Source organism: Paramisgurnus dabryanus, chromosome 19 (genome assembly GCF_030506205.2).
Source record: "Paramisgurnus dabryanus chromosome 19, PD_genome_1.1, whole genome shotgun sequence".
Taxonomy (NCBI): Eukaryota; Metazoa; Chordata; class Actinopteri; order Cypriniformes; family Cobitidae; genus Paramisgurnus; species Paramisgurnus dabryanus.
In genome coordinates this window covers 27,287,172-27,301,393 of record NC_133355.1, presented here as the reverse complement: position 1 = coordinate 27,301,393, position 14,222 = coordinate 27,287,172, and the positions used below count along the sequence as shown (strand labels likewise).

The window sequence follows — 14,222 nt, the reverse complement described above, 5'->3', positions numbered from 1 at the left end:
TGTTTCTCTTTTCACCCCGCTGATATGAAGTCGAAGATCTGGAACAAATGTCTACAGCAAGTCCGATGGTCTTAGAGACAACACACATCCAATTCAGATTCACTGAACAATTAAAAATGAATAAAAACACCATATTTACAGTCTTGTCTGAACTTTTACAGCATGCCATCTATATATTCATACAGAGTTTGCTTTTCGACAGGTAGAAAAAGCATTAGAAGATCAAATCAAGACATGAGACATTCAAAATACGCCACTGCTCTTTCATTTCATTACATTTTTATTTCAGAATCTCTATTGAACATTTGTGTATAGTTGTGGCCTCGTAATACCCAACGAGGAAAATCTTTATATTTACACCAAGTCTTTAGGTTCAAGCCTGCGTGTTGTTAAGTTTTTAATACCAGCATTTTAGTTTTAGATTGTGAGAAAATATTCATTCAAACATCACTTCTGTTTATCGAAAAGGCAATGTTGCAGTCTCATTTGACAATGAGCAACCCAGCATTGTTTGTGTCGTCTTAATGCTAAATCGGTTTCTAGATGGGCGATTATTTTCAGCAGATGATATTTTGTAATATGGCCGTTTATCAGATAAATGGCAGAAGCAGACGTAGCACAGGGCAGAATGTGTGTCGCGCGTCTGCAATGCAGTTTCATGGCTTTTACTCTCTAACTAAACTTTACAAGAGCAAAAAAGAAAACAGTTCAAGCTATTTAAAGGATCATTTGTCTTATATGTACAACTGGCCATGAGGTTGCAAAGATGAATTATTCGCATTTTTCTGGCTTGTACATTGGTGTGAAGGCATTAGAAATGAATTGCTGTGTTTGTTACATCGGTTGTATTGCTGTACAGCACTAGTGAGCGAGTCAAGCAAAATGCTTCATTTCTTTACAAAACTATCCTGTGCTTTCTGAATATATACAGCTCAATGAAACGTAAACCTGTCTCCCTTTATGATGTGAAATAGATCGCGTAAAGGTTATACTTTTGTCCTGTAACACGGACTGCGCTGGATGAAGCGTATCAAGGACAATGAGACGAAGGCATTAAAAATCCGATCAAGTCTAAAGCATGAATATGGATTTGAACTATACACAGTTCGAAAAGTGGGATTCCTGTTACTTTCAAGTGTGCAAAAATACTCTGTCGGCACTTTTCACCTTAAATTAAATTCTAATGCGTGTTTTGAAAGACCATAATTGGGTATTAGGCTGCAGTTTTGTTCAATTGTTGAATTATAATATACATATTTATATATATATCTCTACTCTTCCTGTTTTATAAAATGACACACGGTGATGAACCATCAACAATCTATATATATATATATATTTATTTATTTATTTTCATTTTCCTTTCTCTTTTCTAGAATATCTTATATTTCATTTGAGATCAAGTTGCATTGCGCCCTTGTAAACAAACATGTTTCGGAGGTTGGTTCGCCCGTGTTTGTCATCCACCTTTATCTGTTTTCTGACAGTCCATTTCTTTGTTGTCAACTCCCTCACCTCCAGCTTTCATTGAAGCAGGGCCCTTATTTGTTTAGAGGTGCTGTCATCATTTAAATGTCTCGTCGTGTACCTGTATGAAAGACATAGGTCAACAGAAACAGTTATTAAAACACTTTATTTAAAGGTGCAGTCAGTGTGTAGATTTTAGCGACATCTAGTGATGAGGTTGCATACTGCATCCCTCCCTTCCGAAGCACATAGAGAAACTACAGTATCTGGCACAGGACAAACATGCACAGTAACACAGTAACAAACGCGGTCTGTACAGCAGTTTGTCGCTTTAGGGCTAACATAATGGTGCAAAATGGCGACTTCCATGTAAGGAGTCCCGCAGTGTATGTAGATAAAAATGGCTCATTCTAAGGTAATAAAAACAATACAGTTGATTTTGTAAGGTATATACACCACTGAAAACACTGTTATCTATATTAAATTGCTTCTAAAATTTACACACTGCACCTTTAAGCAATATATGGATGGTAATTGTGAAATTGAAAAGGTGTTTATATGGTACAGAACAAGAACAGAGGTTAACAATATTGTGCAAAAATGTAATAGTTTAAAAAGTTGTATAAAAACATTTTAATAAACCAATGCAGAGGCATGCACGTGCCCCCTCAGATTTTTGAGCCATGCAACCTTAACTCTTTCCCCGCCATTGACGAGATATCTCGTCAATCAAGAGAAAACCCTCCCAATGACGAGTTTTTCCGTCTTTCCGCAATACCGCTATTATCCGCAACTTTTTAAACCCGGAAGTATTGCCCTATGGCAAGCTGCTGCATGTCCGTGTCTGTTTTAAAGATCGCTCTGAATGGGATCTCTATGAAAAGTCCATCACAAAAATGGAATTATCTCTGCTTTTTGCTCAAAATGTGGTGTTTTTGCAGAAACCTACCCATATTCAAAAGCTGATTACAAAAGAACCACTAAAGGTAGGATGAAAAGTTTTTTTTTTTTTTGAAAGCAGAGGGTCTGTTCTTTCATTTGGTATATTGTATGTTTATATATTTAAAGAAGAACATCTGGAAGACATTAAACTTTTGTGAAAATCATGAAAAACACTGGCGCTGGCTGGCAACTTTTTTTTTTAAACGCTGGCGGTGAAAGAGTTAATCAATGAAGCATCTTTTACATTGTTTAATGGCCAGTTTTACACTTCACTGATATTTTCACTGTTTTAATTACGTGTTTCATTCTGGACGCAATGAATTTAATGAATTATTAAAATCCAGAAGCAAAAGAAAGGCACTTCTGGTGCCATCATTGCGCACGGTCGCGGACACTTTGCTACTGGTGCTGCATTTTATTATCTGATCAAATTAAAAAGTCATCACAAACGCTCGCAACATTTTCAAAATGCAGCTGCTACCACAATGTTCAGTTTGCCCATCTTGTGTACAAAGATGATGGTTCAAAGTCCGTTTCAGGTTTATATCTAGATTCACACCTAGAGAGGACGCAGAATCACGTTTATGTGCTCTGACTCTGAGGCCAAATATGTAATGCAAAAATGTATTTATCTAATCATTTTAATCTAAATATGTTTTATAGGCTAGTTTTTATTAAAGAAAAAAATGCAGCATTCAAAAATATGTGTTTGTTGCATCATGTAAACCATTTTTTAGTTTTGTCAAAATAAGTGCCTGCTGCACACGCGTCAAAACAGTTTATGATAAGAGAGACGCTCACGTTCACAAAATACACGCAAGACACTCCCTTAACAGTGAACTCATGAGATTTTGCGAGTATCTGGCAAACGAGAGCGTCTCTCTTTTATCATAAACCCTTTAGACGCAACTGCAGCAGGCTCTTATTTTGACAAGACACATGATTCACACAGGATCTCTAGATGCGCAGAACACATATTTTGAAATTTCGAACCACACACATGACGGGCAGACACTGCTACTTACATTGCATCAAAGGTTTCTTTTTATTATCTGTTTTTGAAATTTTGATCATTACAGCCAATTACAGATGTGACCGTTGAGCGCATTAATGTAATGTTAAATAGCAATTAAATAATTTTTTGTCTGTGTAGTCCATAAGAATATGGTCTATAAAAAGGTTTTAATGTTTTTTTATTAATTATTATGATTACAGTATGAAGTGTGCACACTGTGCCCCTTAAAAAATGGTGCATGATGTATAGAGGTGAATGCGTAATTAGAGGGTGTTTACTGTTTAATAGTTCCGGGTTTTGGCAATAAATGATTGGTTGGTATATAAATGAATTGTATTTAAGGGATATTGGATAATGAAGTAGTAATATGTCATAATAGTAAGAGCTAGAATTGTATAAGAGGCGAGGGGAAATAAGCTTTGGCTTCATCCCAGTCCTTTTCAGTAATGATATTATTATGCATAATGTATATTTATGTATTGTCTTATATATATACTGTTTATTGATATGCTATAGTAGACTTATTGAATTGTGAATTTCTAAATAAAATTCTAAATAAATAAATAAATATGAATAAATGAATAAATGAATAGGTCAGAAATGTTTTGCAAATACACCTAAAATGCAGTAAAAATATAGCTCAATTGGTTCTGCATTAGTACTGTAATGCAAAGGTCATGGTAAAATTCTTACTGATAAAACAAATGTATACATTTAATGCACTGGATAAATGCATCTGCCAAATGCGTAAATGTAAATGCAGCTGATAATACCATGGTACTCAATGATTGCCAAATTTCACAGTGCACACTCAAAATTAAATCTACTAAAGCTGTCACCTTTAAAAAAGATACATAATGGTACCAAATATATACATATCTGTATCTAAATCAAACATAATATTTTTAACTTTTTTTTTTGCACAGCATTTACAGTATTTACAATGGTTACAGTTATAATACACGGTACAATAGTCTGTGCCATCCCCACTCACCTCAGTGCATTCAACAGACCCTCCACGCTGTTTGAAGGCTGCTCTTTCAACACCTTGATGCAGCCCTTCATCTGAATGCAGAAATAAAGCTTTAAAGAAAGGTCACCACCTTTATTTCTCATCCCTGACTGTGACCGTACATCAACCGGTCCAGCACTGGTTCAGCAGTACTAAACACATTACGTGTAACTCACTGCACTATTAAATAAATAGTTTGTCATTTAAAAAGCTTGACAGCATTAGTAGTATGAACATCTTTTATTGTTCTTTTTTTTTTTACATTTTTGAATGTCAGTTATTATTGTTGTACTGTATCTCTGTCAATTAACAAACACTTATACATTTACCATGGTAATACTACAGTTAAAATATGATTACTGTAGGGTCCAGACATTTTTGGGGGTCACTGTGCAGAATGTGTAACTTACATCAATCTTGGAGGTCTTGGCAAAGGCACCCACTGGATGAACGTGGTCATAAAGGATGATGACGCCCACCATCACACGCATGCAGAACAGCATTGTGTCTGTGTTAGTGAAGCGGCACCTGTACTCCCTTCACACAGGAAATAATTATGATCACTTTAGCAAATGTTAATTTTTTTGTATTAACAACATTTTCACTTAGAGGAACTTACGGAGTCTCCAGCATGACGCGGCACACGCAGGCCATGGTGCTCAGGCAATCTGTGGTGTCCTCGATTGGCAAAGTCTTGTTCTATAACATGCATGTGGATTAACACCATACCAGTAACAGCCTCTAGGGGGCGACACGTTACTGTTCAACGCCTTTCATGTGCTGATCAAATGAAACCTCATTGATACCCCCTAAAGGATTCGACAACATTTCTACTTACCTCTGACACAAACTTAGTCGTGGCATTGCTCAGGGTTTTGAGCATGGGTGTGGCTTCAGCATAGAAGAGAGACATCCGATTGGCCATTTCATTATTCACTTCATTCTCTGCCTCTAACTGTAATGCAAAGCGTGATTTGATTTCATATTAGGTGTTTAAGTTGCATTTAAGTAAAACACACATGCAATGCATAAATAAATGCCAGTAAAGGTCCTATTAAAGCTTGTTGATCTTACCTGCTGGTTGTTCAAGCGATTCCTGCTAATGGTCCTCCTATAGTAACTAAAGTCATTCTGTATGGCTGGATTTGTCATCTAGAAATGACAGAGGTATTAATAAAATGTTTATAAGGTGTATCTGTTTTCTCTCTCATAAAGTGAAAAACAAACAATGTTAAATTAAAATAGCATGAAACGTGGTTCTTTGCTTGTAATCATAGAAGAACCATTTTTTAGTGCCATATAGCACCAGTGAAGCACCTGTGTAGAACCATATTGTGCTATGTAGAACCATATGTGGTGCTATAGTTTTTCATAGGTGCTTCACCGGTGCTATATAGCACTAAAATGGTTCTTCTATGATTACGAGCAAAGAACCACTTTTAGTGCTATTTAGCACCGTTTGTTTTTAGAGTGTACCTTTAGGTCATTGCTACATTTCTAATCACAGATTTAGTCTTGGCCCAGTTTTTAGATATGCTACTAATGATATTTATAAAAGCAGAAAGCCATGCCTTGGGTCTCTCAAAGTATCCAAAAACATCTTTAAATATCTCAAATACACCCAGTCTTTAGTTTAGCATAGTTCTAGTGCCACAAAATAAAATAAAAGAGAATATAGTCAAAATTAAGTCAGAATTAAGAGCAATATGAAATTAAAGCGAAATATTATGAAAACAAATTTATAAAACAATAAGTAGTTGAAGCAATGTGATAACAGCTCTGGGGCACCATTGACTTCCATTGTATTATTTTCTCCTACTATGTTAGTCAGTGGTGCCCCAGATTGGCTTGGTTATAAACATTCTTCAAAATAGTGAGTTTAGTTTCTCAAAGACATGCAGTCTCCAATTTGGCATTGTTTTAGTGTCACGTAAAAAAGTAAAAAAAAAACAGTCAAAATTAAGAGAATTAAGTCATATCAATATGAGATTAAAGTCATAATACAAAAATAAGTTGTAAAAATGTGAAAATAAACTCATAATATTTTAAGAATAAAGTTGTAATTTTGACCTTTATGTGTATCAAAATACCAAATTTGGTACACGCTTTATTAAAAAGGAAATTATGTACAAGCAAGCAAGTGATCACAGAATATGAACACAAGGCATGTAAGGCATTTTATACAATACTACATGCATAAAGTATGCATTCATATCCTGGGCTTTCTGCTTGCCTGTACATAGTGTGCTTTATTTATAATGTGTACTATCGTATTGCTTTGATTTTACTCTCATATTTATTACTTAATTCTCATCATTTTAACTTTGTATGCAAAATATGATGACCTAATACTTGTAATTTTGACTTTAGTCTCAAAATATTTTATTTTTATTTGTGGCAATTAAATGTCATCCTACAGGGAGACACTAGTTACAAACAAGTTAATAGATCTAAACTTGTTTAATTTCTTAGGACATACCGAAGGTAACAGGCCTGCCTTTTACCTTTTAAAGAGCCAGTTTAATATTTAAGCAGAAGTCCTGCCAATTCAAATTAAAGTTCAGATAAGTCCTGTTATTTCAAGTCAAATTTGTTTATACAGTGCTTTTTTACAATGTTGCATAGTTTCAAAGCAGCTTTACATTAAAGACGAAGAAAAGACACCACAGAAAACAGGAAAATAATAAAATATAATACTTAGTAGTATATATATAAATACAACCCCAAAACAGAAAAAGTTGGGACACTGTAGAAATTGTGAGTAAAAAAGGAATGGAATAATTTACAAATCTCATAAACTTATATTTTATTCACAGTAGAATATAGATAACATATCAAATGTTGAAAGTGAGATATTTTGAAATGTCATGCCAAATATTGGCTCATTTTGGATTTCATGAGAGCTACACATTCCAAAAAAAGTTGGGACAGGTAGCAATAAAAGGCCAGAAAATTTAAATGTACATATAAGGAACAGTTGAAAGACCAATTTGCAACTTATTAGGTCAATTGGCAACATGATTGGGTATAAAAAGAGCCTCTCAGAGTGGCAGTGTCTCTAAGAGGTCAAGATGGGCAGAGAATCACCAATTCCCCAAATGCTGCGGCGAAAAATAGTTTTCTGAGTTTCTCAGAGAAAAATTGCAATGAGATTGAAGTTATCATCATCTACAGTGCATAATATTATCCAAAGATTCAGAGAATCTGGAACAATCTCTGTGCGTAAGGGTCAAGACCGGAAAACCATACCGGATGCCTGTGATCTTCGGGCTCTTAGATGGCACTGCATCACATACAGGAATGCTACTGTAATGGAAATCACAACATGGGCTCTGGAATACTTCCAGAACACATTGTCAGTGAACACAATCCACCGTGTCATTCGCTGTTGCCAGCTAAAACTCTGTAGGTCAAAAAAGAAGCCATATCTAAACATGATCCAGAAGCACAGGCGTTTTCCCTGGGCAAGGCTCATTTAAAATGGACTTTGGCAAAGTGGAAAACTGTTCTGTGGTCCAACAAATCAAAATTTGAAGTTCTTTTTGAAAAACTGGGATGCCATTTCATCCGGACTAAAGAGGACAAGGACATACCAAGTTGTTATTAGCGCTCATTTCAGAAGCCTGCATCTCTGATGGTTTGGGGTTGCATGAGCGTGTGTGGCATGGTCAGCTTACACATCTGGAAAGGCACCATCAATGCTGAAAGGTTTATCCAAGTTCTAGATACATATGATCCCATTCAGACGTCGTCTCTTTCAGGGAAGCCCTTGCATTTTCCAACATGACAATGCCAGACCACATAGTGCATCAATTACAACATCAAGACTGCGTAAAAGAAGGATCTGAGTACTGAAATGGCCAGCCTGCAGTCCAGATCTTTCACCCAAAGAAAATATTTGGTGCATCGTAAAGCGGAAGATGCGACAAAGAAGACCTAAGACAGTTGAGCAACTAGAAGTCTGTTTTAGACAAGAATGGGACAACATTCCTATTCCTAAACATTGGTCCTCCTCCACCTGTTCCTTATATGCACATTTAACTTTTCTGGCCTCTTATTGCTACCTGTCCCAACTTTTTTTGGAATGTGTAGCTCTCATGAAATCCAAAATGAGCCAATATTTGGCATGACATTTCAAAATATCTTACTTTCAACATTTGATATGTTATCTATATTCTACTGTGAATAAAATATAAGTTTATGAGATTTGTAAATTATTCCATTCCTTTTTTACTCACAATTTCTACTGTGTCCCAACTTTTTCTGTTTTGGGGTTGTATATTAGTGCAAATGTATTGTCCTCGCAAATAGATTATACTCGAATGAAATGGTATATGTGACCCTGGGCCAGTCATAAGTCACACGGGTAAATTTGTAGCATTAGCCGACAATACACTGTATGGAGGTCATATTTATATATTTTTATGCTAAAAATCATTAGGATATTTAATAAATATCATGTTCCATAAAGATATTTTGTAAATTTCTTACCGTAAATATATAAAAAATATATTTTTCTTATGTGTTGCTAAGCACTTCATTTGGACCACGTTTAGGCGATTATCTCAATATTTCGATTTCTTTAACACCCTAAGATTTCAGATTTATAAATAGTTGCATCTTTGCCAAATATTTTCCTATTCTAACAAACCATACATCAATTATAAGCTTTTTTCACATTTTGGAAGATGTATAAATCTCTTTCACCATTTAACATCAATTAATATGATAAATGACAGGTGTCACATTAAACTAGACATGCTTTTCCATCTTAAATGGAAATTGCCCTTAAAAGAAGAATAAGAGCAGGAGTTGAAAATGACATAAAGGATTTGCAATAATACAGCAGTGTAAAAAAAGCATAGAAAAATTTTAGCAATAATTGAGGAGCTCAGATGCAAAAGCAATTAAATGCCACCTCCATCTTAAATGATAATGATATTAACCGAATGCTCTCGACACGTATTATACGTTCATCAAATACTTTCACTTCAAATCCACTTAATCCCGGCCTCATGCCATTTGAAAATACTGCTTTGTTGTCCATTAAGAGTCATTAAGATGCTCATTTAAAAGAAAACCAGTTATAGTTATGTCTGAAGTAAGCTTACCTTAAGCTCATCAAAGCTAAGGGTGAAGTGAAGGATCTCTGCGAACTGTTTGGCCAGGGCCTGCTCTCTCTCCAGGTGCTGCATTGGAGGGTACGGCGGGCTGGTCAGAGCCTCCAGTAGACTGCGCAGAGCATTCTCTGAAAAAAACATATTCAGTCCCCAATTTAACTTTAACTTTTGCAGTTTTGCAGATTGTGTCTCCTACCATTCATGCTGAATATTGTTCTTTTCCCTCAAGCATTTCAAAAAATAAATTTATCATCCAATTTTTAATCCAACACCTCTACCTTTTCAACGAACAGTTAGCCTCAAAGTTGTTTTTTTTTTTACACAAAAATAGATCATTTTAAACAATCGTTTTGCTCTTAAACTATTCTCGTATTCTTTTAAAGCCATACGAAGCAATAGTTCTGCATTAACCTAAAGCATAACATTTGGTTACTACCCCTGCAAGATCCAATCAGTGCTGTTTCACCATCAATGCACTGATGTACTAGACAGACACTTTTATCCAAACCAACTGCACAATTTATACCCAAAGTGTCGTATGTGAATCCAACCCATGCTCATGGCTATGTTGGTATCATCAGGTGATGCAATACAAACACAGAGCCCAAGGCAAAATATTGGACAGAACCAATTGTTAAAGTCCTATGCGGGTTTTGTAACCCAACCATGTACCCTGACATTTGGGTTGAAACAACCCTGCATAGGTTTATTTATAACACAGCAGTCACTTCTGTCTAAACTTTTCCCAACCATAGGTTAAAGCAACCCAATATTTTGACTGACCCTCTCAAATAATTGCTACATAAAATATTCAGTAAATGGAAAAGATGTACTTTGGCCTTCAGATGATGCAACATCCTGTTAAAAAAATGTGTCTTGTGAAATCTTTTCCAAAGGGGGCGTGTTTGGGGTTACAGGACTGAGTGAAAATGGGGGACGTGACTAAAATGTGTATTTTAACTAAAATGTGTTCTTTATGAAAAACTTTTAAGCATTAGGGCTGGGTATTGATTCAGATGTTCCGGATCTATTCGATTTCAATTAAAGGTGACATAGAATGATTGAACGGGGTATTTATCCTTGTTCTGCGATGTGACATATAGACAAAAAAATTTTTGTTTGGGTCTGTAATGCCTAAGAGCTATCTGAGAGAGGTTTTTAGGAAGCTTCTATTAGGATGGCGGATTTTAAACAAGTGGTTTTGCACCTATTTGGCTCCCCCTACTGGCTTAACTTGCAATCTCATTACTGATTGGCTGACTTTGCTGCCACTCAAAAAATGTAGCCAATTATTTTAAAGTGGAGGGGCAGTGGGATGCCTGTGATGTCATAAGCATCAGTTTTTCAGATTGGGCTGACATTTCTAAAAGAGGAATTTCTATGAGACTGAGATGTTTAGCATGTCTAGCACTTTTTGTAAGTTTGTGAATGCGGGTACCATTATTCAACAAAGACAAGGTAAAAATGGTTTTTCATTCTCTGTCCCCTTTAATAAGCTATCGGATTGATTCGCTTTCGATTCTCGGACCGATTTTTATACTCGATTCTCAATTCAACTTAATGAATATAGATTTAATACAAATACTTTATTTATAAAAGTAAACATAAGTTTACAAGTGGGTAATTATTAATAAAAAGAAATTAAGAACACCAACCTGTACATTACACTTTTTTATTTTAGATACACTTGGGTACATTAAAACAGAACCCATCTCTAATTTTCAAATGCATACAATTATGTTACATACACAGACCTGCCAACCCTGGAAATTTTTTTTGAGTACAGTAGCATCGGCCGAAAGGACAGAACACGGGTTTTTAACATATAATTTAACACATGCATGCGCACATGCACGCACACACACCTCTTGGTAACTTTCAAGGTAACATGCTGCACATTGCACTTTTTTCCCCATCCTGCCATAATCTGCTTTAAAAATAATTATAAATGTGAATAAAATCAGGTTTAACTAAATTTGCCTAACATGGTGATTAATAACATTATTAATGTTAAATACTGTATTCTCCAAAGTTTAGCATGTCTGCACAAACACTGTTAAAAGTTATATTAGTGTTAAATAGTGGGAGATGGTTAACCCACAAACATTGACATTCTGTTATCATTTACTCAACCTCATATTGTGTCTAACCTTCAAGATTTCTTTCTTGAGTAAAACACACACAAAAAAATTAGAAAAAAATTGTTGTTTTTCCCTGACTAGCAAAAAATAAAATGGGGTGGGGACCAGACACTGTGGTTATCAACACTCTTTAAAATAACTTGGGTATCACACAATAAAGAAACTCATAAATGTTTGGATGGTCTGTTCTGTTATGTAAACTATGGATGAATTACATGTTTTAAGTTAACTATACCTTTAAGACAGTATTTTAGAGTTAACACTGCTTTAAATTCAACCATAACTGTGACAGTAGTGCTGTTAACTGTATGTCTGTCTGTAATTTATTGTAGCTTTGTTTACAGTATAGTACAGTACGGCATAGGCACCTATTACGTGGGCGCTCGAGACACGAGATATTCACCATTTATAAAACTTTATTTGATGTGGTTTGTATATGACGTTTTATTTTATTGACAATTATCAAGAGCGCGTTATTTCAGAACGCATTTAATCCGCTTCACTCGGATGTCAGGTGGATTCCCTTCACTGAGAGTGAACTTTCCGTTTTTATTTGACTAAAACTGGATGCTCTCCCCATGGTAAAATCATTGTACTTTTTCGTAAGCGCTCAATTATAAATGATGCTCATTTAAAAATCAGAAGTAATGTTAGCGCATCTTGCGGTCAAGTGCACGGAGCCTGCGCGACCGTCGACTTCAAGTGATTAAGCTAATGCATTATTTCATTATTTGCACATCCACCCTGACCAGTTTACCTTAGCGGGTCAGACGTCTTGACTCCCCGTTGAAAAAGATGGTCAGAAACTGCGGGTTGAGGAAGGAGATCACGCTGGATTTTGTGATTCCATCGATAGCAGACTCTTGTTACTGATTGGCCATATGACTTGTCAATCATCCCCACTTTCTATGTGGTGGATGAGCCCAGTGCTATGATTGGACATATTTTTCTTTTTTTGTTGCTTCTTTTGAGTACTTCGCGCGGCAAAGGGCGTCATCAGGTTTTTGCGTAGTTTAGAGTGACAAAACGTACCACCGTACTTTGAGGTCAAAATGAGTACCCGCTACGCAAAATGCGTACAGGTTGGCAGGTCTGCATACAATACAATTTTGATGCAAGACAAAAAATATATGCTGAGAAAAGTCAAAACAGTCGCATTCCTTGATCAGGATCAGGTTATTTCATTTCATAAAAAAAAATCGATTTGTTGACTTTGAGAATCGACTTTTAATCAACCACGTAAAAAAAAACGATTAATCGATTTTTTTTTTGTTGTCTAGCCCTATTAAGCAAACAGTAGATGGGATAGAAGTCACACAATAATGCAAAAAAATAAGATACCTAAAGGATTTAATTCAAGGTATATTAAAGTGATCAAGCAGGGGCAGATGTAGTTTTTATTAATGTTGGAAATGATATAGTTTAAATTTGCAAGTTAGGTTCATGTGCTTTCCTTTTCCTAATAAAATGTATTTTATAGTAGGTCCAGAAACGACACCCATCCGGTGTAATGGGCTTTATGCATTTGGCAGACGCTTTTATCCAAAGCCAAGTGCATTCAAGCTTTACATTTTATCAGTATGTGCATTCCCAGGGGATCGAACCCATGATCTTTGTGTTGCTAAAGCAATGCTCTACCATATCAGAAACACTTTGGATAAAAGTGTCAGCCAAATGTAACCCACCAGCATAATGTATCAGTATGTCCATGTATCTCCATAGTGACCAGAAACAATTACAATCCTGTATTCACTTCCAACGCCTCCCTTTGTATTTGAAAATTGCTGCAATCTATCGTGAGAACCTGCGTTGCCTGGATACCGAAAAATGTTGAAACCCGCATTCGTTTATGATGTTACTGCAGTGTATGCATGTACAACCCCAAATCAGAAAAAGTTGGGACACTGTAGAAATTGTGAGTAAAAAAGGAATGGAATAATTTACAAATCTCATAAACTTATATTTTATTCACAGTAGAATATAGATAACGTATCAAATGTTGAAAGTAAGATATTTTGAAATGTCATGCCAAATATTGGCTCATTTTGGATTTCATGAGAGCTACACATTCCAAAAAAAGTTGGGACAGGTAGCAATAAGAGGCCAGAAAATTTAAATGTACAAATAAGGAACAGTTGAAAGACCAATTTGCAACTTATTAGGTCAATTGGCAACATGATTGGGTATAAAAAAGCCTCTCAGATTGGCAGTGTCTCTCAGAGGTCAAGATGGGCAGAGAATCACCAATTCTCCCAATGCTGCGGCGAAAAATAGTTTTCTGAGTTTCTCAGAGAAAAATTGCAATGAGATTGAAGTTATCTTCATCTACGGTGCAAAATATAATCCAAAGATTCAGAGAATCTGGAACAATCTCTGTGCGTAAGGGTCAAGACCGGAAAACCATACCGGATGCCTGTGATCTTCGGGCTCTTAGATGGCACTGCATCACATACAGGAATGCTACTGTAATGGAAATCACAACATGGGCTCTGGAATACTTCCAGAAAACATTGTCAGTGAACACA

The 14,222-nt window shown here is 35.8% G+C and overlaps 1 protein-coding gene across 4 annotated transcripts in view; it reads right to left on the bottom strand.

Annotated features, from left to right (window-relative positions):
- Positions 1–826: 826 nt before the first annotated feature.
- fam49al (family with sequence similarity 49 member A, like) overlaps positions 827–14,222 on the bottom strand; it is a 45,793-nt gene continuing 32,397 nt past the window's right edge. For all 4 annotated transcript variants that reach the window (XM_065294551.2, XM_065294549.2, XM_065294550.2 and 1 more), the window contains 7 exons: positions 9,548–9,684; positions 5,511–5,588; positions 5,275–5,391; positions 5,056–5,135; positions 4,847–4,973; positions 4,419–4,489; positions 827–1,588 (listed from right to left, as the gene is read on the bottom strand). In XM_065294551.2, the coding sequence (XP_065150623.1) occupies positions 1,525–1,588; positions 4,419–4,489; positions 4,847–4,973; positions 5,056–5,135; positions 5,275–5,391; positions 5,511–5,588; positions 9,548–9,684 (674 nt within the window). In that variant the 3' untranslated portion in view covers positions 827–1,524. The remainder of the gene's footprint in view (positions 1,589–4,418; positions 4,490–4,846; positions 4,974–5,055; positions 5,136–5,274; positions 5,392–5,510; positions 5,589–9,547; positions 9,685–14,222) is intronic.